This window comes from Pempheris klunzingeri, chromosome 4, assembly GCF_042242105.1.
Source record: "Pempheris klunzingeri isolate RE-2024b chromosome 4, fPemKlu1.hap1, whole genome shotgun sequence".
NCBI lineage: Eukaryota > Metazoa > Chordata > Actinopteri > Acropomatiformes > Pempheridae > Pempheris > Pempheris klunzingeri.
In genome coordinates, this window is record NC_092015.1 from 8,892,400 (window position 1) to 8,915,664 (window position 23,265).

The 23,265-nt window shown below is 40.5% G+C and overlaps 3 protein-coding genes across 4 annotated transcripts; 2 read left to right on the forward strand and 1 right to left on the reverse strand.

Moving 5' to 3' along the window:
* LOC139199876 (multidrug and toxin extrusion protein 1-like) lies at window positions 1-4,417 on the forward strand. 2 transcript variants are annotated; one of them, XM_070829066.1, is made up of 17 exons: window positions 1-114; window positions 445-546; window positions 809-877; window positions 967-1,115; window positions 1,497-1,539; window positions 1,661-1,705; window positions 1,817-1,914; window positions 2,009-2,106; window positions 2,202-2,315; window positions 2,452-2,519; window positions 2,714-2,822; window positions 2,921-2,996; window positions 3,096-3,165; window positions 3,281-3,413; window positions 3,521-3,615; window positions 3,764-3,871; window positions 4,050-4,417. In XM_070829066.1, exons 1-17 carry the CDS (start codon window positions 7-9, stop codon window positions 4,353-4,355), a joined length of 1,791 nt encoding a protein of 596 aa, XP_070685167.1. In that variant the 5' UTR covers window positions 1-6; the 3' UTR covers window positions 4,356-4,417. The 2 variants fall into 2 exon arrangements, with proteins under 2 accessions (XP_070685167.1, XP_070685166.1); XM_070829065.1 differs by lacking the exon at window positions 1-114 and having other exon boundaries at window positions 507-604.
* Window positions 4,418-5,722: 1,305 nt separating this feature from the next.
* Window positions 5,723-11,890, forward strand: LOC139199937 (multidrug and toxin extrusion protein 1-like). The gene is made up of 17 exons (XM_070829143.1): window positions 5,723-5,830; window positions 6,212-6,313; window positions 6,561-6,629; window positions 6,732-6,880; window positions 8,988-9,030; window positions 9,152-9,196; window positions 9,373-9,470; window positions 9,565-9,662; window positions 9,777-9,890; window positions 9,984-10,051; window positions 10,185-10,293; window positions 10,392-10,467; window positions 10,558-10,627; window positions 10,743-10,875; window positions 10,983-11,077; window positions 11,226-11,333; window positions 11,522-11,890. Exons 1-17 carry the CDS (start codon window positions 5,723-5,725, stop codon window positions 11,825-11,827), a joined length of 1,791 nt encoding a protein of 596 aa, XP_070685244.1. The 3' UTR covers window positions 11,828-11,890.
* Window positions 11,891-15,282: 3,392 nt separating this feature from the next.
* On the reverse strand, window positions 15,283-21,440 carry slc47a3 (solute carrier family 47 member 3). Its single transcript, XM_070829243.1, has 17 exons — window positions 21,319-21,440; window positions 20,990-21,091; window positions 20,832-20,900; window positions 20,595-20,743; window positions 20,462-20,504; window positions 20,274-20,318; window positions 19,810-19,907; window positions 19,613-19,710; window positions 18,366-18,479; window positions 18,211-18,278; window positions 17,970-18,078; window positions 17,632-17,707; window positions 17,252-17,321; window positions 16,993-17,125; window positions 16,760-16,854; window positions 16,630-16,672; window positions 15,283-16,244 (listed from the first exon to the last, which is right to left on the reverse strand). The coding sequence occupies exons 1-17, from the start codon at window positions 21,379-21,381 to the stop codon at window positions 16,027-16,029; spliced, it is 1,593 nt and encodes a 530-aa protein (XP_070685344.1). The 5' UTR covers window positions 21,382-21,440; the 3' UTR covers window positions 15,283-16,026.
* Between the last annotated feature and the right edge of the window lie 1,825 nt (window positions 21,441-23,265).

Genomic DNA, 23,265 nt, shown 5'->3' on the forward strand with positions numbered 1-23,265 from the left:
GCAGACATGGAGGTATCCAGTGACAAGTTTTTCTGCTGCAGGTGGATGCGCCACAAGGTTCCTCTGGCCCACAGAGAGGAACTGTACCACATCCTGTGGATGACAGGGCCTCTGGTAAGGACTGGCTTTGTTTACATACCCTGCTCTGTCTGCAAAGGACTGTGTGGACTGTCCTTTGGAATAACTTGATTTATAAAATGAGAGACTGATGAGACTGTTTAGTTTAATACGTCAGGCAAAATGTCACTTTGTGAGTTTTAGAAGCAGTGTTTGCCAGGTTTCAAACAGCGGCTGCACCCTGCCAAAGTGATGACAGCATGATAGCTCATTTGCATTGAGAGCTGTGCTTATTAATTGCAACTTGTGTTTACTGTATTTTACAATGTATCATCTGTGAACCGATAGCTGTATCAACTCCACCATTGTCAATGTTTGTCTTTCTAGCTGTTCTCTCGAATCCTCAATTACCTGCTTCCATTTGTGGTCACAATGTTCTGTGGGCGTCTGGGCAATGAAGTGATGGCTGGCTATGGATTAGCTTCTGCTGTGAGTGGTCATCTGTATGCTCTATGGACTTGGGGAGGCTAACACGAGGAAATTACAGGTGGAGATGTAACGTTAGGGGAGAAAATGAAATATTCCAACTATAAACTGACTTTCCCATGATAGCTTTTACACACCTCTCACAAACTGGATGATTTAATCAATATAGGGTACATTTACTCATATGAGTCATGGAACAATTGGTTACATCAGAGTCCTCAAGCTTACATCAGACTCATTCAACTATGTTTCATATTCATTTCAGGCCATTAATGTTACCACTGCAGCAACAGGATGTGGTCTGGGACTGGCATGTGATACTTTAATATCTCAGGTTAGGAAAATCTTTTAACTGACCCCAGATCCAAACGGTTCATCACTCCCTTTTCTTAAATGATTAACATTGTCTGTGTTGTTGTGCAGACATTTGGAGGTAAGAACCTGCTGCGGGTGGGAGTGATCCTTCAGCGAGGCATCATCATCCTGCTGTTGTTCTGTCTGCCCTGCTGGGGTCTCCTCATTAATGCTCAGGCCATTCTCTTATGCATGGGCCAGGAGCCTGAGGTGGCCAGGTAACAAACAGCACCCAACTTGCTCAGTAAAACTTCATCCTCTCAGTGGTAATTTACTGAACAAGAATCAGGAATCTGTATTCTAATCACTGATCAAATTACATCTGCTGTGTAAGGTTTATAACATTATATGAAAGTAGGTGCACACTCTCCTGAATTATTCTAATGCAGCCTTACTCCACCATTTTAGCAAACTTCTTTGGGGTTGCTAAGTCTATATACATTAACCTCTTAAAATTATTTCTCCTCAAAGGCAAGCCTTTCTCGCCATGAATCAATTTCTGAGTGACAGTGGAAGTAAATGGGCTTGAATAGTTTATAATTTACTTTAAACTGTCACGTTGCTGCTGTTGAGTACCGGCTCTTGGCTCTTGATTTCAGAATAGCCCAGCTGTATATGACAGCCTTTCTTCCAGCTGTACCGGTGAGTAGTGACTTTTCCCCCACTATTATCTGCAAAGTTGATATATTCCACTGAAGCATAGAGAAACGACTTTCTCTTAAATCTTAATGTCAAGAGTTTAAATCTTTTCTTTGTCTTTTAGGCAATGTTTCTACATCAGCTTCAGGTGTCGTATCTGCAGAACCAGGTGCACTAATGGACGCAGATCTTTTATTTCAGAGAATCAAAGCATCTTGTCTTAATTAAGGTAATCAAATTTCTCATGGGAAAGGTAATCATCTGGTGTTTGTGTACCCAGGGTATAATACTGCCACAAATGTACACTGCTGCCATGGCAAACATCGCAAATGTGGTGACGAACTACGTCTTTCTTTACTGGCTGGATCTTGGTGTTGGGTAGGTGAACTCACACACATCAGAGTAACATTTTAGATTTGAGCAAAACGATTACACACACTGATATCACTGTGTCTGTGTGCATGTCTCACAGTGGATCTGCAGCAGCCAATACCCTGTCTCAGATTTACATCTGCGCTTTTCTGTTTGCTTACATTTGGTGGAAGAAGCTCCATGTAACAACATGGGGAGGTAATATCCATGGTTCCCCTATGATTTCTTGCATCCCTCTGTCTATCCTTCATTTTTCTCAGGCCACATGAATGTGTTTCTCTCTCCCCCTGCAGGCTGGTCCGTAGAATCACTGCAGGAGTGGGGCTCCTACATGAAACTGGCCATTCCCAGTACACTAATGACATGTTTCGAGTGGTGGGTTTATGAGTTTGGAGGATTCTTTGCAGGTAATACAAATATTTTCATATTAACATTACTCCTGTTCTTACAGACATAAACAATGATCAGCACAGAACCATGTCATTCAAACCAGCATGTGCTACAAACTTGGAGTCATGACTGTTCTTTGTCTCTAATGATCAGGAATGCTGAGTGAGGATGAGCTGGCAGCCCAACATGCTGTGATAATGGTGGCTTTCATAACCTACATGGTAGTAACTACACACACAGAGTGTTTCATTCTTATTTTGAAAGTCCTCTCCTAACATGTCTCTTTTCAAAGAATAGATTTCACAAATTAAAGTCAGCCTAAAGAGAAAGCTTTTCTGTATATCAGTGTTCATACTTTCAGATATATATATTTTCTTTTATTCTTTTTCTTTTTTCTAAAATGATGAATCCATAGTTCCCTCTTGGTATTCAAGCTGCAGCGTGTGCCCGTGTGGGAAATGCTCTGGGTGCAGGAGACACTGCCAGGGCGATCCTCACCAGCAAGCTATCACTCACTCTCGCAGGTCAGTTAGTGCATCTTATGTTAATAAATCAGCATTTCATGTGTGATTTCTTCAGCATTTTCTGCTGTTCGACAGATTTCACAGCTCCTCTTTTCCAGGTAGCTTTGCAGTTGTTGAAGGTATTGTGCTTGGCTCAACAAAAACAGTGATTGGATTCATCTTCACCTCTGATGAGTGAGTCTCTACTGCTGCAGTCACATTTCAATAACTGTGTGCTATAGTTGTTGGAGCACAGCTGCTGCACATAAAGACACATCTTAATTTTCCTTTCAGGAAGATTATTGGTCTGGTTTCCCATTTGATGAATGCTTACTGTTTCCTTCAATTCTTTGATGGCCTTGTGGTGAGTCTACCAGCTTCTCTTGTGTGCAGAGCAAAAATATATTTACAGTATCATTCTGCTGTTGTTCTGTCATTTATGTCTTTTTTTTAATATATATGTGTTTTCCCCATCCTAGTGTGTGTGCACGGGCATCTTCTTGGGCACAGGGAAACAGAAGATACCAGCTGTGGCTAATTTCATTGGATACTACTGCATAGGACTTTCAATGAGTGTTACTTTAATGTTTGTTGCAAAACTGAGAGTTTTGGGTAAATGAATGAAGTGACCATGTTTTGTTGGCTGCATAGAAAGAGCAGGACATTGATAGTGAATCCTGCTCTGCACTTTACAGGCTAATTTGTGCTTTTCTCTCCAGGTTTTTGGCTTGGACTGCTCATTTGTGTCGTCATACAATCAACCTTCTACATCATTGTCATTTTCAAGCTCAACTGGAAGAGAATTACAGAAGAGGTACGCCACTGGTTAAAACAACAATCAGCATCATGCAGGGCCTCAAATGTTCAGATATACTCACAGAATTTGTTTTATTTCAACAGCTGAAACAAATCTGGTAAATTTCAATGACTATTTGTTAAATTGTGTATCTGCTTGTTTGTAGGCCGTTAGCCGAGCTCAGAAAAAGACACACTTGACATTATTAAGTACAGCTGCCCTGTCAGATGCTGCAGGTAACAACACTTCTGATCAGACAGGAACTAACACAAATGTAAGTACCCAGTTATTCTTCACACTAACAATCTAATTGGCTTTTCATAGATTGTTTGTAACTGTTTCTGCATAGTTTTCTATGTAGTATTATCTATGGGACACTTGAGTCAAAGATTTCAAATGTGTGACAACTTTCCCATTAAGTTTAATGTGCTTGTTCTCCATTTTCCTTCAAGTCAGTGCATGACTACATGTCTGTGAGCACCCGGGACCATGATAGGGACACGGAGACACAGGGTGGACATGTGACGCAGCAGCTGAAGGGTGGCCATCTCTCCACTACTCAGCTGATCCTCAGACGAGGCCTCACTCTTTTTGCAGCAGTTGCACTTCTGGCTGTGGGAGCCAGTGTGCATTTCCTTGTGCCTTTGCCAGAGACCCTGCCTTTAGAGGCCAACGTTACTTTGGACCAGATCAATACTACATACACTCCTGATCAAATTCTCTCCACTGCACTGGTCTCAACAGAGAAATCACGATGACCTTGAGAGCCTTGATTGTAAAATCACTGTATGTTCTCAATGTGATAAAAGCATTGACTTTTCGACTCTTGTGGACTCATTATCTCTGACAGAAAGCGCAAAACAGTTGCAGATTTGAGGAGAAATGTTGTGAATGAATGGTTGAACTAACACTTTGCTTTTAGATCGTATACAGTTGGTAGGTTCTCTAGGTGCTTTTTATGTCATCTGCTCTTATGTCACATCTATCTTTCAGTGTTTTACTTGTGAAAAAAGTTTTTTAACTGGCTCTTTGGAGCATTCTTAAGTGTAACTAATGAATATGCAAATCTTTAGTCTTATGGCAAAATAAGTAATGTTGCTTAAATGTTTATAGATATTCTATTTTACTAAATACAACAAGTAAAGCAGATTTGAGGTTTGAACTCCTCTGTGCTTTTGTATTCAGTGGTTGTTTCCCTGTGAGAATTAAAGAAGACAAAGTTGTCTCTTATTTGCTAGCGTTTAGTATTTACATCTTAGCGATTAATGGTTATGTTATTTACACTGGGAGTCCTTGTGTGAATGTAAATTATTTAAGTTAGATTTTAGATGGCTTGAGATGTTGAAAATAAATAGAAAAAAACAGGTCACCAGGTGTAATACACAAGTTCATACATAATAAGGGTGGGCTTACTATGTTTACAGTAGCTTTTTCAATTCTCACAGATTAAACAAATACTCATCATTGTTAGATACAAAGATAAAACTGAAAGTAACTTTTCCTCTTCTTCTCATATTTACATGTTAATACCTAAATGAAAAGTCCTGCCATTGTCACATTATTTGGTTAGAATAAACAGTATATAGTTAGTTATCCCAGGGAAAAAATAAAATGTGTAAAAGGAAAGGAAAAATAATAACAATAGAAAGGTGAGTGTTAAATTACACTTTAAGGTCATCGCTGTTCCTTATAGTCCCGAACTGTATTCAAAAAAGAGCACTGGTGTTGTAGAAAGACCGGACAAGGTAAACCGTATGCAACAGTGACAGAGTGGAGTAATGTTTCTTAGTAATTGTACTATATTCATGTGCACATGCAGCCACCATTGTATGCTGCATTGACCTATAATTTCAATGAAATTACCATTGGTATATTACTTACATACATCTGCAATGAACATTTTACCAACTTAACTAGTCAAGATTAAGACATTCTTGCTTTCAAGTTCGCCGTCTTAGTCTTTACTGTGATTTCAGATTTCATTTTGGCTTAGTTCCAGGGCAGCTGTGACAACAGCAAGATTTCTATCCTGTCCAACAGCCTAGAGAGAAAGTAGGATGAGCACATGAGAGAAAACACAGACACCTCAGTGGAGGGACATACATCGGTATCTCGTGCTGAAGACATGGAGGCATCCAGTGACAAGCTGTTCTGCTGCAGGTGGGTGCGCCACAGGGTTGCCCTGGCCCACAGAGAGGAACTGTACCACATCCTGAAGATGACAGGGCCTCTGGTAAGGACTGGCTTTATTTAAACACCCTGCTCTGTCAGTAAGGGATTGTGTGGACTGTGGCTGTCCTTGCTGGAAATCTGACTTGTACAACATAAGATTGATGACAGTCTTTCTTTGCCAAAGAAAACGTTAAGATGTCAGGAAAAGGAGACTTTGATGCAGAAATCAGTAGTCCTAAAACTCTGTTTGGCAGGTTTCAAACTGTGGCTGAAGAGCGGCTGCAATCTGCCAAAGTGATGGCAGTATGGTAGCTGGTTCGTCAAGACATAGTATGAGTGCAATGATAGTTAATTGCAACTTGTGTTTACTGTACTTTACAATGTATCATCTGTGAGCCAATAGCTGTATCAACTCCACCATTGTCAATGTTTGTCTTTCTAGCTGCTCTCTCGAATCCTCAATTACCTGCTTCCATTTGTGGTCACAATGTTCTGTGGGCGTCTGGGCAATGAAGTGATGGCTGGCTATGGATTAGCTTCTGCTGTAAGTGGTCATCTACATGCTCTACAGATTTGGGGAGGCTAACACGAGGAAATTACAGGCTGAGATGTAACGTTAGGGGAGAAAATATTCCAACTATAAGCACATCAACATAGCTTTTATGATACTCTCACAGTCACCTTAGAAAGACTGCTGATGATTTAATCAATATATAGTACATCTACTGTTATGAGTCATAGTATTAATGTTTACATCAGGCTCATCTGAGTATGTTTCATATCTATTTCAGACCATTAATGTTACCACTGCAGCAACAGGATATGGTCTCGGACTGGCATGTGATACTTTAATATCTCAGGTGTGGAAAACCCTTCAGATGTGATGATAAAATACAATGGATTATTATTGACCCCTGTTTGTGACTGCAGTCCTTTTCTAAAATACTAATTATGTTGTGCAGACTTTTGGTGCTAAGAACCTGCTGCGGGTGGGAGTGATCCTTCAGCGGGGCATCATCATCCTGCTGTTGTTCTGTCTGCCCTGCTGGGGTCTCCTCATTAATGCTCAGGCCATCCTGTTGTGCCTGGGCCAGGACCCCGAGGTAGCCAGGTAACAAACAGCACCCAATATGAGCAGTAGTGCTGTTGCTACCATTAACAGTGATGTGGGCAAGTTTGAGGGGTCATCTGTTACAATTTCAGAATTTTCAGTTCCACACAGATTCAGCATAAACAGAGAATCTGTATTCCAAATATTGATCAAATGACCTCTTACTAGTTGTATAAAGTCAGTATTACAGTTTTATTGCACTAATTCTGCTCCAGTGTTGCTAATCATTTAAGGTAGCTTCATCGAATATATATATATATACACACACACACACACACACAATATATACAGTGGGGCAAAAAAGTATTTAGTCAGCCACCAATTGTGCAAGTTCTCCCACTTAAAAAGATGAGAGAGGCCTGTAATTTTCATCAAAGGTACACTTCAACTGTGAGAGACAAAATGAGAAAAAAAAAATCCAGAAAATCACATTGTCTGATTTTTAAAGAATTTATTTGCAAATTATGGTGGAAAATAAGTATTTGGTCAATAACAAAAGTTCATCTCAATACTTTGTTATATACCCTTTGTTGGCAATGACAGAGGTCAAACGTTTTCTGTAAGTCTTCACAAGGTTTTCACACACTGTTGCTGGTATTTTGGTATTCCTCCATGCAGATCTCCTCTAGAGCAGTGATGTTTTGGGGCTGTCGCTGGGCAACACGGACTTTCAACTCCCTCCAAAGATTTTCTATGGGGTTGAGATCTGGAGACTGGCTAGGCCACTCCAGGATCTTGAAATGCTTCTTACGAAGCCACTCCTTCGTTGCCCGGGCAGTGTGTTTGGGATCATTGTCATGCTGAAAGACCCAGCCACATTTCATCTTCAATGCCCTTGCTGATGGAAGGAGGTTTTCACTCAAAATCTCACGATACATGGCCCCATTCATTCTTTCCTTTACACGGATCAGTCGTCCTGGTCCCTTTGCAGATAAACAGCCCCAAAGCATGATGTTTCCACCCCCATGCTTCACAGTAGGTATGGTGTTCTTTGGATGCAACTCAGCATTCTTTCTCCTCCAAACACAACAAGTTGAGTTTTTACCAAAAAGTTCTATTTTGGTTTCATCTGACCATATGACATTTTCCCAATCCTCTTCTGGATCATCCAAATGCTCTCTAGCAAACTTCAGACGGGCCTGGACATGTACTGGCTTAAGCAGGGGGACACGTCTGGCACTGCAGGATTTGAGTCCCTGGCGGCGTAGTGTGTTACTGATGGTAGCCTTTGTTACTTTGGTCCCAGCTCTCTGCAGGTCATTCACTAGGTCCCCCCTTGTGGTTCTGGGATTTTTGCTCACCGTTCTTGTGATCATTTTGACCCCACGGGGTGAGATCTTGCGTGGAGCCCCAGATCGAGGGAGATTATCAGTGGTCTTGTATGTCTTCCATTTTTTAATAATTGCTCCCACAGTTGATTTCTTCACACCAAGCTGCTTACCTATTGCAGATTCAGTCTTCCCAGTCTGGTGCAGGTCTACAATTTTGTTTCTGGTGTCCTTTGACAGCTCTTTGGTCTTGGCCATAGTGGAGTTTGGAGTGTGACTGTTTGAGGTTGTGGACAGGTGTCTTTTATACTGATAACGAGTTCAAACAGGTGCCATTAATACAGGTAACGAGTGGAGGACAGAGGAGCCTCTTAAAGAAGAAGTTACAGGTCTGTGAGAGCCAGAAATCTTGCTTGTTTGTAGGTGACCAAATACTTATTTTACCGAGGAATTTACCAATTAATTCATTAAAAAATCCTACAATGTGATTTCCTGGATTCTTTCCCCTCATTCTGTCTCTCATAGTTGAAGTGTACCTATGATGAAAATTACAGACCTCTCTCATCTTTTTAAGTGGGAGAACTTGCACAATTGGTGGCTCACTAAATACTTTTTTGTCCCACTGTACATTATACATTATGAAATGTATTTTTAAATGTATCTATTTTCATTTATCTTTGATTAATGCAGCTTTAACTCGATAGTTTTTCATTAAACAGGACATTTCCATATTACAGTTTCAAGATTTAAATAATGATGTTCAACAGTGCATATTACCTTAAAACTGGTAGGTGCTTGTTTATGTTTATTTTGAACTGAATGCATTGTCTGGATTTCAGAATAGCCCACCTGTATATTATAGGCTTCCTTCCTGCAGTGCCAGTGAGTCATGAGTTTTCTCTCATCTTTATTTGCAAATTCAAATTTGTTAATTTGCTGTTTTTTTTCTGCTGAGCTGTCCAATTGATTATAAACACTTTGTATAAATCATCTTTCTCTATAGGCAATGTTTCTATATCATCTTCAGGTGTCTTACCTACAGAACCAGGTGCATTGCTGTCCAAGCCAAACTAAGTCTAGTTCTCTGTGTTGATCCCTTTCTGTATCACATTAGTTCACTATATACACATCACAAATATTGTAAATCTTATGAACTCTAATCTGATTTCTCGTGGGAAAGGTATAACTGGTGGTGATCACATTGCCTGGTGTTTATGTACCCAGGGTATAATACTGCCACAAATGTACACTGCTGCCATGGCAAACATCGCAAATGTGGTGACGAACTACGTCTTTCTTTACTGGCTGGATCTTGGTGTTGGGTAGGTGAACTCACACACGTCAGAGTAGCATTTTAAATTTGAGCAAAACGATTACACACACTGATATCACTGTGTCTGTGTGCATGTCTCACAGTGGATCTGCAGCAGCCAATACCCTGTCTCAGATTTACATCTGCGCTTTTCTGTTTGCTTACATTTGGTGGAAGAAGCTCCATGTAACAACATGGGGAGGTGAGGGGCAGTTATATTTAGTAGATATTTGGGGTGACCTTGATCTTGTGGACCACTTTGTTCATCCTCCCAGTTTTTCCCTCTACATAAATGTGTTTCTCTCTCCCCCTGCAGGCTGGTCCGTAGAATCACTGCAGGAGTGGGGCTCCTACATGAAACTGGCCATTCCCAGTACACTAATGAAATGCTTTGAGTGGTGGGTTTATGAGTTTGGAGGATTCTTTGCAGGTAATACAGATATTAGATATTAGTTAGCTGTATGATTTCATCAAAGCAGATACAAACTTGGAGTCACGACTGTTCTTCGTCTCTAATGATCAGGAATGCTGAGTGAGGATGAGCTGGCAGCCCAACATGCTGTGATAATGGTGGCTTTCATAACCTACATGGTAGTAACTACACATCAGAGTGTTTCATTCTCACTTTAGATTCAGATATATTGTACCAGAATGTTTCTCTGCATATATTTGAACTGTGGAACAAACTCTGTCTCGCACTTTTTCTAAAATGATGAATCCATAGTTCCCTCTTGGTATTCAAGCTGCAGCGTGTGTCCGTGTGGGAAATGCTCTGGGTGCAGGAGACACTGCCAGGGCGATCCTCACCAGCAAGCTATCACTCACTCTCGCAGGTCAGTTAGTGCATCTTATGTTAATAAATCAGCATTTCATGTGTGATTTCTTCAGCATTTTCTGCTGTTCGACAGATTTCACCGCTCCTCTTTTCCAGGTAGCTTTGCAGTTGTTGAAGGTATTGTGCTTGGCTCAACAAAAACAGTGATTGGATTCATCTTCACCTCTGATGAGTGAGTCTCTACTGCTGCAGTCACATTGTGTGCTATAGTTGTTGGAGCACAGCTGCTGCACATAAAGACACATCTTAATTTTCCTTTCAGGAAGATTATTGGTCTGGTTTCCCATTTGATGAATGCTTACTGTTTCCTTCAATTCTTTGATGGCCTTGTGGTGAGTCTACCAGCTTCTCTTGTGTGCAGAGCAAAAATATATTTACAGTATCATTCTGCTGTTGTTCTGTCATTTATGTCTTTTTTTTAATATATATGTGTTTTCCCCATCCTAGTGTGTGTGCACGGGCATCTTCTTGGGCACAGGGAAACAGAAGATACCAGCTGTGGCTAATTTCATTGGATACTACGGCATAGGACTTTCAATGAGTGTTACTTTAATGTTTGCTGCAAAACTGAGAGTTTTGGGTAAATGAATGAAGTGACCATGTTTTGTTGGCTGCATAGAAAGAGCAGGACATTGATAGTGAAGCCTGCTCTGCACTTTACAGGCTAATTTGTGCTTTTCTTTCCAGGTTTTTGGCTTGGACTGCTCATTTGTGTCGTCATACAATCAACCTTCTACATCATTGTCATCTTCAAGCTCAACTGGAGGAGAATTACAGAAGAGGTACGCCACTGGTTAATCCAACAATCAGCATCATGCAGGGCCTCAAATGTTCAGATATACTCACAGAATTTGTTTTATTTCAACAGCTGAAATAAATGTGGTAAATTTCAATGACTATTTGTTAAATTGTGTATCTGCTTGTTTGTAGGCTGTTAGCCGAGCTCAGAAAAAGACACACTTGACATTATTAAGTACAGCTGCCCTGTCAGATGCTGCAGGTAACAACACTTCTGATCAGACAGGAACTACCACAAATGTAAGTGCCCAGTTATTCTTCACACTAACAATCTAAATGGCTTTTCATAGATTGTATGTAACTGTTGCTGGACTTTTCTGCATAGTTTTCTATGTAGTATTATCTATGGGACACTTGAGTCAAAGATTTCAAATGTGTGACAACTTTCCCATTAAGTTTAATGTGCTTGTTCTCCATTTTCCTTCAAGTCAGTGCATGACTACATGTCTGTGAGCACCCGGGACCATGATGGGGACACAGAGACACAGGGTGGACATGTGACGCAGCAGCTGAAGGGTGGCCATCTCTCCACTACTCAGCTGATCCTCAGACGAGGCCTCACTCTTTTTGCAGCAGTTGCACTTCTGGCTGTGGGAGCCAGTGTGCATTTCCTTGTGCCTTTGCCAGAGACCCTGCCTTTAGAGGCCAACGTTACTTTGGACCGGATCAATACTACATACACTCCTGATCAAATTCTCTCCACTGCACTGGTCCCAACAGAGAAATCACGATGACCTTGAGAGCCTTGATTATAAAATCACTGTATGTTCTCAATGTGATAAAAGCATTGACTTTTAGACTCTTGTGGACTCATTATCTCTGACAGAAAGCACAAAACAGTTGCAGATTTGAGGAGAAATGTTGTGAATGAATGGTTGAACTAACACTTTGCTTTTAGATCATATACAGTTGGTAGGTTCTCTAGGTGCTTTTTATGTCATCTGCTCTTATGTCACATCTATCTTTCAGTGTTTTACTTGTGAAAAAAAGTTTTTTAACTGGCTCTTTGGAGCATTCTTAAGTGTAACTAATGAATATGCAAATCTTTAGTCTTATGGCAAAATAAGTAATGTTGCTTAAATGTGAATTCTGTTCAACTACTACAGTATTGTGTATCTGTGCTTTTGTATTCAGTGGTTGTTTCCGCTCTGAAATACAATATGACAAAGTACACTGTCACTCATTTGCTAGCGTACAAGTGTTCATATATTTGCACCAAATGTTTAAGTTATTTAAAATAACTGGCATGACTTGTGTGCCATGTAGATATCTTAAGCTAGATTTTAGATGATGTGACATGTTGAAAATAAATAGAAAAAACAGGTCACCAGGTGTAATACACAAGTTCATACATAATAAGGGTGGGTTTATCATGTTTACAGTAGCTTTTTCAATTCTCACAGATTAAACAAATACTCATCATTGTTAAACACAAAGATAAAACTGAAAGTAACTTTTCTTCTTCTTCTTATATGTACATGTTAATTACTAAATGAAAAGTCCTGCCATTGTCACATTATTTGGTTAGAATAAACAGTATATAGTTAGTTATCCCAGGGAAAAAATAAAATGTGTAAAAGGAAAGGAAAAATAATAACAATAGAAAGGTGAGTGTTAAATTACACTTTAAGGTCATTGCTGGTCCTTATAGTCCCGAACTGTATTCAAAAAAGAGCACTGGTGTTGTAGAAAGACCGGACAAGGTAAACCGCATGCAACAGTGACAGAGTGGAGCAATGTTTCTTAGTAATTGTACTATATTCATGTGCACATGCAGCCACCATTGTATGCTGCATTGACCTATAATTTCAATGAAATTACCATTGGTATATTACTTACATACATCTGCAATGAACATTTTACCAGCTTAACTAGTCAAGATTAAGACATTCTTGCTTTCAAGTCCACCGTCTTAGTCTTTACTGTGATTTCAGATTTAATTTTGGCTTAGTTCCAGGGCAGCTGTGACAACAGCAAGATTTCTATCCTGTCCAACAGCCTAGAGAGAAAGTAGGATGAGCACATGAGAGAAAACACAGACACCTCAGTGGAGCGACATACATCGGTATCTCGTGCTGAAGACATGGAGGCATCCAGTGACAAGCTGTTCTGCTGCAGGTGGGTGCGCCACAGGGTTGCCCTGGCCCACAGAGAGGAACTGTACCACATCCTGAAGATGACAGGGCCTCTGGTAAGGACTGGCTTTATTTAAACACCCTGCTCTGTCAGTAAGGGATTGTGTGGACTGTGGCTGTCCTTGCTGGAAAGCTGACTTGTACAACATAAGATTGATGACAGTCTTTCTTTGCCAAAGAAAAGGTTAAGATGTCAGGAAAAGGAGACTTTGATGCAGAAATCAATAGTCCTAAAACTCTGTTTGGCAGGTTTCAAACAGTGGCTGAAGAGCGGCTGCAATCTGCCAAAGTGATGGCAGTATGGTAGCTGGTTCGTCAAGACATAGTATGAGTGCAATGATAATTAATTGTAACTTGTGTTTACTGTACTTTACAATGTATCATCTGTGAGCTGATAGCTGTATCAACTGCTGCTCTCTCGAATCCTCAATTACCTGCTTCCATTTGTGGTCACAATGTTCTGTGGCCGTCTGGGCAATGAAGTGATGGCTGCTATAAGTGGTCATCTACATGCTCTACAGACTTGGGGAGGCTAACACGAGGAAATTACAGGCTGAGATGTAACGTTAGGGGAGAAAATATTCCAACTATAAGCACATCAACATAGCTTTTATGATACTCTCACAGTCACCTTCATTTATTTGCTGTTTTTTTTCTGCTGAGCTGTTCAATTGATTATAAACACTTTGTATAAATCATCTTTCTCTATAGGCAATGTTTCTATATCATCTTCAGGTGTCTTACCTACAGAACCAGGTGCATTGCTGTCCAAGCCAACCCAAGTCCACTCCTCTGTGTTGATCCCTTTCTGTATGACTTCCCTATATATACATCACAAATATTATAAATCTTATTAACTCTAATCTGATTTCTCATGAAAGGTATAACTGGTGGTAATCACATTGCCTGATGTTTGTATACTCAGACTATAGCACTGCCACAAATGTACGCTGCTGCCATGGCAAACATGGGTAGGTGAGGGGCGTTTATATTTAGTAGCTATTTGGGGTGACCTTGATTTTGTGGACTACTTTGTACACTTACCCTTTACTCCCGGTTTTTCCCTCTACATGAATGTGTTTCCCCCCTCCCCCTGCAGGTTGGTCCGTAGAATCACTGCAGGAGTGGGGCTCCTACATGAAACTGGCCCACATGAAACAATCCCTCACTCTCGCGGCTCTGTTAGAAATGTTTTCTTGTATTGTAGTCTACATTAATCGTTCGACTGTTTCTCTACTGTTTGATTTCTGTTCCAGGTAGTTTTGCAGTTGTTGAAGGTATTGTTCTTGGCTCTACTAAAGCAGTGATTGGATTCATCTTCACCTCTGATGAGTCTCTACTGCTGCAGTCACACATCAGTAAATGTACCGATATATCATAACTGCTACATACAATGAGTAGCCAAGTGAACTAGATCTTAATTATAAAACCATATTTCAGGAAGATCATAGGTCTGGTCTCATGCTTGATGAATGATTACCTTTGATGGTCTTGTGGTGAGTCTTACAGTTTTTCTTGCTTGCACAACACATATTTATACATTATGGTACGTAATGCATGTCAAATATGTAAAATATAAAATGTTTACCTATCCAGAAGTTACCATGTGATGATCAATGGAGTGTAATAATTAGGGATTTGTCTCTTTACATCGTAGTGTGTGTGTGTGTGTGTGTGTGTGTGTGTGTGTGTGTGTATACAGGCATCTCCACGGGTAAACAGAAGTTACCAGCTGCGCCTAATCTCATAGGATACTTCAGCATGGGACTTTCACTCAGCATTACTTTAATGTTTGCAGCAAAACTGAGAGTTTTAGGTAAATGTATGAAGTGACCTTTTTTTGTTCTTTTCTGTAAGTGAAGCCTGCTCTGCCCTTGACAGACTAATCTGTCTCTTTCCCCACAGGTTTTTGGCTGGGACTGCTCGTTTGTGTCGTCTTACAATCCACCTGCTACATCATTGTCATCTTCAAGCTCAACTGGGAGAGAATGACAGAAGAGGTACACTATGCGGTGCCTCAGGATTTGGACAGTTACTGAGACAAATAGACTATGAGAAATTGGAAGATGGTTTTATTTTGTTTCTGCTTGTTTGTGGGCTTTGCACTGAGCACAGAAAAGCACTCACATGACATTATTAAGCACAGCTGCCCTGTCAGATGCTGCAGGTAACATCACTACTGGCCAGACAGCAACTAATGCAAATTGAAGTGGCATGTTATTCTTAACATTAACAGAACTTATTCCTGCCCGTTTCCTTTTATCACTTGACATTCAAGTTTTTGTTACCCAACTGATCCTCAGGCGAGGCCTCACTATTTTTATAGCAGTTGCATTTCTGGCTGTTGGAGCAAGTGTGCACTTCCTCCTGCCGTGGTCAGAAACTTTACTTTGGACTGGATCACTGCTACATATACTCCTGATCAAATTTTGTCCCACTTCACTGGTCCCAAAAGAAGAGCGAGATTGACCTTGACAGTCCGAGATAGCCACATCGTTTCTGTTTAATGAAAAGTTGTCAAGCTCCATTTAGTTTGACTCATTCTCTTTGACAGAATGTGGTCGTGAGCCAAACGCTGACACATGACTTAAAAGTATTCTTTTCCTTTAAGAGATTAATTCATTGATCATAGACCACTTCACTTTCTGTGTTTCTCTCACTTTCTCTGCCTACTCTCCACTCATCTGCACTTGTGCCTTTCTTCTGCATGGCGTGACATCCTGCTGTGAAAACATCCACATCATTTTGTGCACTTATGACTAAGGAGGAGTTACTTCAATAATAGACTTTGCTCATGTTCATGTAACCAAGTTAGTGATTAGCAAGTTTATGATGATTCCAGCAGCCAGTATGAATAGCATGGCAGCCAGAGTCAGTCCCCTACGGAGGATCAGAATCCTGTGAGGTATCTCCACCTCCACCTCCACCGGTTTTACTGCTGGTCCCGCCTCACTCTCAACCAAGTCTATGGTGTCTGTTTGGTCCTGCGAGTTCCCCAGATCATTTGTTTGGGGACCTGGACATACAAATGCAAATGTGACTGAAATGCTTTCACAGGAAAATATTAAACTGTGACCAACAGTTCTACCTTACATTTATCAAAAATGTGTTATTTGCTTAATACAATTTTTTGATAAGTTATTAATATGTTGTTTTATTTTTTAGTTTTATGCATTAATAGAGAGATGAAGTGAAGCCATAACTTATGGTTTCTGTTCAAGAAGACTATTTGCATAAAACTAAAAATAAAGCTACATACCAATAGTATATATACAAATAGTTACTACTAAACTACTAAAGGTGCAACAGGTGTCACTTTTATCAGTATCAATGTAACACCATTAAACTACATCCTGAGGGAGAACCCCAAAATGTCTTTATTGCTTTACAATCTGTCTTACTTGTGTCTGAGGAGCTTCCACACACTCCCGCTCTGATTTGAGCCTGAAACAAAAACATGTGTGAACATTTATGCATAAAGAAGTAGCTTTAGGCCATTAAAAATGGGAAGATTTACCTCTGAATACTAACCTCGACTGTAGCTTTCCCCCAATTCATTCTTATCAAGTAGAAAATCAGGAAAGAGCACTGCAGGAACACACAGGTAAACAAGCCTGTCCAAAGACCTGAGGAAAATAAAGAAGTGCACATTTTAAAAATAGCAAGTACTGTAGAGGTTTGATGTTATGATGGATCTCTTACTAAAAAACAGGACACTGCGGACAAAACTTCAAAATTACCAGTTACGCAGCAATGTGGCTTACCTTTGATTCCCAATTTGGCTGCAAACATCAGTGACACGCCAATAGGAAACCCAACTCCATAATATCCCAAAATGTTGCAAACAGCACCAATTTTCTGTTTACCTGCTCCTCTTATGATGCCGCCCGAGGCAGCCTAGTCGTGCAAAAAGGATAAACACATGGTTAGACTTGACATAAAAAGCTTCTGGTATGTTTTGCAAATGCAATATTATATGGGTTTGTCATGCGATACTGTTTGGGTGTAGTGACAGACACTTACTGATATTGCATCTAGGAGGACGAATGGAGCATAAAAGGATATAACATCTGCAACTCTTTGCCTGATCTGTCTGGAAGAAGAATATAAAAGAAGTTTATAGTTTGACACCATAAGACGGTTAATTTTTGTGTTATATCTGAACTCTTGGACGTTTTATATTATCCTTGACCACAGAGGAATCAGTTAACTGCTATTAAACGCAGTGGTGATACACGGCAGAGCTGACAGGAATGTTCACCTCTGGTTAATATGTAAAAGAATTTGAAAGCAAAGTTCATTGTTCACTGTGCAGGCAATAAGTGACATAATGGTGAAAGGTCTGTTATCTCTGCCAGGGTTGACACCTTTTATTGAAACATACATGATCGAGGTATACTCACTCATCATATGTGAAGACATAAGAGATATGGTCCTTCAGACCCCCGATGAGAGCTGCCAGACTTATAGAGACTGACCCTGTGGTAAAGTGTAACAGACTTAATTATCCACCAGCACTCAAGCGTTCAAAACATGCTAAACTGATGGACAAACATTCTCCTGCTGTTGGTCAGTGAGTAGCTCTACCGAAGTAGGCTCGTTCTGTAAGATCTAAACCACCCCAGTAATAATTTCTTGAGTGAAATTAGAATTATACAAGAATGATTCTCATGTTATCCTCTAATACATGTCATTTTCATAAAATATCAATATAAAGAAATAGAGTTTTAAACACGCTGACCTGCACAGAACATTGCCATTTTAGCAGACAGCTTGGCCTGCTCTGTGTCTCCGGCTCCCAGCGCATTTCCAACTCTTACATTGCCTGCTATAGCAAAACCCATAGGAAACTAATAACAAAAGAAAATTATATTTTAACATGCTGTTACGCTGCATGTACAAATAGATGATCCATTTCATAACAATTTAATGCACATCCAATATTTGACGGAAGAAAGATTATCTTGCTTGAGAGGCATTACCATATATGCAATATTTGCCAGTTGGTATACTACTGATTGAGCTCCAAGCTCCACCTCACTTATTAGGCCTGGCAATGACAAACAGATGTTAGATTTCACACCAACTTTGGTTCACACAAATGTTTTAAAAACCACAACGTAGCCTGTGCCATTACCTGCCAGAAAACTTCCAATCTCATACGTCCACCACTCGACACACATCATGACCATGCTGGGGATGGCCAAGCGGATGTACGAGCCCCAGTCCTGCAGGCACTCTTTAGACCAGCCTGTGTGGTTCAACAATAAATCAATAAAACATTCAATATAGAACGTAAATATGCTTAACTAATTTATAAAAAGAAACACTTGGGAGTATGAAATACATTTAATTAGGTGTTATTATTGAGAATGTGAGAACAACAACCAGATTTGTATAAAGCAGGTCAGATAAGTCAGATGTTTGGGCTGATGGTTTAATAAATTCAAGTCTATTATTGTAGATTCCAAATCAAACCAAGAGGAAAGTGAAGAAGAGAATGAAACCAGTCTCGTGTCATTGTTTAATTTAAGCATACAGGACCCCTGAGGCAGAGCCTGTGCATGAAGTCATTGTTACTGTACATCCTCAAAGGGTTTAGTCCATCATTTCAATAGCAGAGCCCCAAAAGTCCTACTGAAGAACTAAAGGAATGGCTAAAATATTCACTTTGAAGATGTCACAGGAAAGAAACCATCATGGTGCATTCTAAGAGAGTATTTATCACTTAGGTGGCTTAAACGTTTCTTATTTGTGGTTAAGAACTGTGTGTTTGTTTGTGTGCTGTTGGCTTTTATTGAGTGTACCTGTGATGTAAACAGAAGATAGAGGTGAATTTATTTCTATCTGTTGTGCTTTTGGCTTTGAGTGTTCCTGTGCTGAACATTCTGTTGAGATCCATGTGAATTTAGTTTGAAATTAAGTCTGTATATCTGCCCTGTTTTTATACATTAAGGTCCGGGGGGGACTCATAATCCATCTATGACTGGGCCTACTGGTGAAGACCACACAAAGGGTTATATATATAATGGAGAAAAAGAAAGGAACTCCATGTTGCTTAAATAATTACAAATGTTCGATTTTTTTTTCAGAATTTCTTCACATTTCCTCATATATTTATCTTTAAACTTTCCTTAAAGTTTTCTTTCTGAACATGACTAACTAAATGTTTGTTTTCTGTGGGACAACAATTTTGGAAATCACTACATAGCCTGGAAGCACTACACACTTTGTTTAAGCTCCTCAAGACTGGTTTCCTTGACTCCTGAGCTACAGCTTTATTAAACCAAACCACAATCCTCCCACTCCAGGTTTTCAGTAATAACCACAGGAGCATCTGATTATGTGCAGGGTCATTATAGTCCAATCAAACATTGTACTCACCTCCCCAGGTGGCTTTATGAAGACCTTTCCACATGATATAAGCATAGAGAATCAGAGCCATGGAGAACACGGAAATGACGTTAGCAACAGCAGAACCTCTGTAAAGAACATGTCAGTGCGTGATACTGGCTGTGTGTTTTCGAGCAAATAATGATGTTGTTGAAAAAGTCGAGCGCAGGTCAATAGGCAACACTCACGCTACTCCCAGATTTAGTGGGTGAAGAACGATGTAGTTGATGAGAGCATTAAAGAGATTGACCACAATGCCTGTGATTACCTGTGGCCATATGATGCCCTAAAATGGAAGTGTCACATTTTATTGTTATTAGAAGCAGAAGATAACTATAGGAGACCTTTAATTGTTCTCCACCACTGATGCCTCTGTACCTGATTAAGAACCAATTTAGGCTTAAAATGCTTAAAGGGACCATTATATAGAGCTGCTGAGTCCTTGAGAAGCAGAATTTAGTGTACAGTGTTTGGACTCTGTAGCCAAATAAATGCAAGGCTGGCTAATAGAACTCTCCTGCTTAATTGATCAACCATATCCTTTTGTGGATAAAAGGAATCAAAGATTGTATGATGTCTCTTTCATACAATGAATCAGCCCGTCTTATTTCAGCTCAGAGAGTTACTTAATGTTCATTGACAATGGACTAACCTGGTTTTGCAGATATCTTGTCTCCAATGAATACATGAACGTAGCCTAGAAACAACAACAAAGAAAAAAATCAATCTCTGCATTCCCCATCCCACCATGCACTGAAGCAAGTGACCCCCCCACACAGAAAACACCAGTTCCTTGATGAAGGGAGATGAGTCTCATACTGACAGGGTTGAAATACTCACAGGAAGTGCTGGCATAAAGATCTTCACATACAGCTGGGCCAACCTATAGAGAGAGAGATTTTCTATCAGTATCATCAAATCAAATAAACAACAAAGGAAAGTAGGGGGGGGGGAGACGAGTGACACAGCTGACCTGGCCACCTCTGGTTCCTGTCTGACGGCCAACAGAATGGGCTCTGTGTTAATGAGGATCGCCCAGCAGGGGAAACACGCTAGCAGCAAAATGAGGATCGCCCGCTGCAGGATGACCCCAACTCTGAGGAGGTTCCGGCCCCCAAAGGTCTGAAACCAGAGAGTTTTATCTTATCTTTTTATATTAAGAGTCATGTCAGTACCCGATGAAAGACGTCTGTCAAGCTGAGGCTCCTACCTGAGAAATCAGAGTATCACACGCTGCTGCCAAACCAACTCCAATAGATATACCTGTGACGTTAATAACCTGAGGATACACACAAACATTGGTGGATTATGTTCTGCCGCCCGACTGGATTAACTTTCACTGTGAGAACGTCACTGTACTCTACTTACTGATATGGCCAAAGACACTCCTGCCAGCTCCGTCTTCCCCAGATGTCCACAGAAAATAGTGCTAACAAAACTTACCATAAAAACCATGAGCTGGGACATAAACTGGTGAGAAAAATCCAAATGAATGAAAAGTAGTTTGGGCAACAAAATTACATCAGTATCAGGTGATTAGTGGTGTTCTGGCCATGGATCTACAGCTTCATTAACAGCAGTCCACTGTCACAGCAAAAAAGACTATTTATCTTGTTTTATTCTGACTATTGATGAGTAGACAAATTATTCCCATACTGACTGGACACTGACTGCTAATTTAACCACAGGCTACTCACCACTGGGCCAGCCAGTTTAGTCAACTGTATTATTTCAGTCTTGAAACCGACTGGTACCAACATGTTGATCCTCCTGATGAAACGTTCCCTCCGTGAAGAGGACACAGGTGAAGTGTGCGTGCTGCTCTCCATCATGGTTCAGTAGGCAGACTCTTTGCTCCAGGCACCGCTGAATGTGCTGCTGCTGCTGCTGCTGTCGAGGAGGGATCTCTGTCCGTGTGAAGGCTGGGATGATGAAAGCTGCTGAAAATGTGATTTCACGTGAGTCATCCACGGGCTGTTACTTCCTGTGAGTCAGCCGGCTGTGACGGGGTCAGTGACCTCACGTTGTAGGGGGGAAATAAATGTGTTTTCAGACACATTCCTCTTTTTTTATTCCCATTTATATACATCAGTAATCACCTTTGACCAGGTGCAGCGATCACATACTGAGTCCCAGTTACCCAGGTGGACATTCCTTTTCCTGCTTAACCTTTATGTGGTGTTCGGGTTTGTGGGACTTTCATGTTCTTTATCAAAAGAAAAACTATACGATTAATCTTTTTTTTCCCAGACTCATCAATATCAGCCAAGGCTCATGAGTCTGAGTTTGACAAAAATGATTAATCGTATCATTTTGCTCTCGATAATAAAAATGAAAACACCATACAAGGGTCAAAGTCCGCATGCAGGCAAGTCTACGTTTTCAGAGCTGACTGTAGAATCTCTGGACGGACACAGACAAGCCGACACTGATCATTTCCGTGTAATATCGCAGAATTCGGTCCGTGAAAGCCTCAAACATCATCTGAGGCCACGAACATCTCCAGGTAGACCGAGACTAACTACCAGACGAGCTGATCGGCAACAGCTGAATCTGATCCGTAGAAAGTGGGAAACGCTTCCTTGTTTGTGGAGAAGACGTCATTGGATCGACGTTTCCCGCCAAACTGTAAATGGAAGATTGCAAGATAAGTGACGTGAGTGTCCACACCTGACTGTTCAACACGGAGCTGCTCACAGGGAGCACAGAGGACTACAGCTTGGGCACTGGAGACATGTTTATATCCCGCTTTATATCCTTGATCCTTGGTGAGAACCTCCGCGATGAAACCACAAGGCAGACAGAGTGCTGTCTTAACCCATTGATCTGTGTCAGGGGAGGCCATACTCAATTTTGGTGACTGAGTGACTTTTGATATAATATTGGAATATTGTGCATGAAATCCCCTCAAATATGTGTTTCCTGTTGAATTGAAACAAAGCCATTGATCACATTGTGCACTACCCCCAATCTTGTTTAAGTCTGAATACAGTTTGCAAAGGTTAGTTGTGGTTTAATTTTCACTGATATGCTTGAAGCGATTGATCAATAAAGTTTTGAGATGATATACACTTTATCTGTCAAGAATAAATCACATTGTCACAATCATTTCATGAGAAGAGGTAAAACATATTTTATTCCAACTTTATGGGCAACACTGTAGGTTAAGGTCTGATAACACAAGAGACACACACACACACACAAGAGTCCTGACAGGGCAAGGTAACCTAAGATAGGAGGAAACCACTGCAAATACAATGTGCAGCAGCTGAAGGACATGCACACAAGCTGCACAAAGATAATCTAAGTTAGGAGCAGAACACCACATGCACACACATTGAGTACGTGACACAGTATTAAAGTATAAAACCCCCTGAAGTTGATCAGAACTTTGGAATCGTTTGGTATTGAAGTGCTTTGTGAAGCTGTGTGGTACCAAATAAATTCCCAGAGGCTGCTTTCACAGCGTGAGCTCATACCTGACAGCAGGTGTGTTAACTGTCAGGTTAACCTGTTACCTTTATTTGACTGGGGCTTTTTTTTTTTTTTTTTTATCACCTGTGTATAGAGTAACAGGTAAAATCAAAATAGCCTACAAACAGATGTAATGGATGTAATCTGAAATGTCAAAAATGTACATTTTA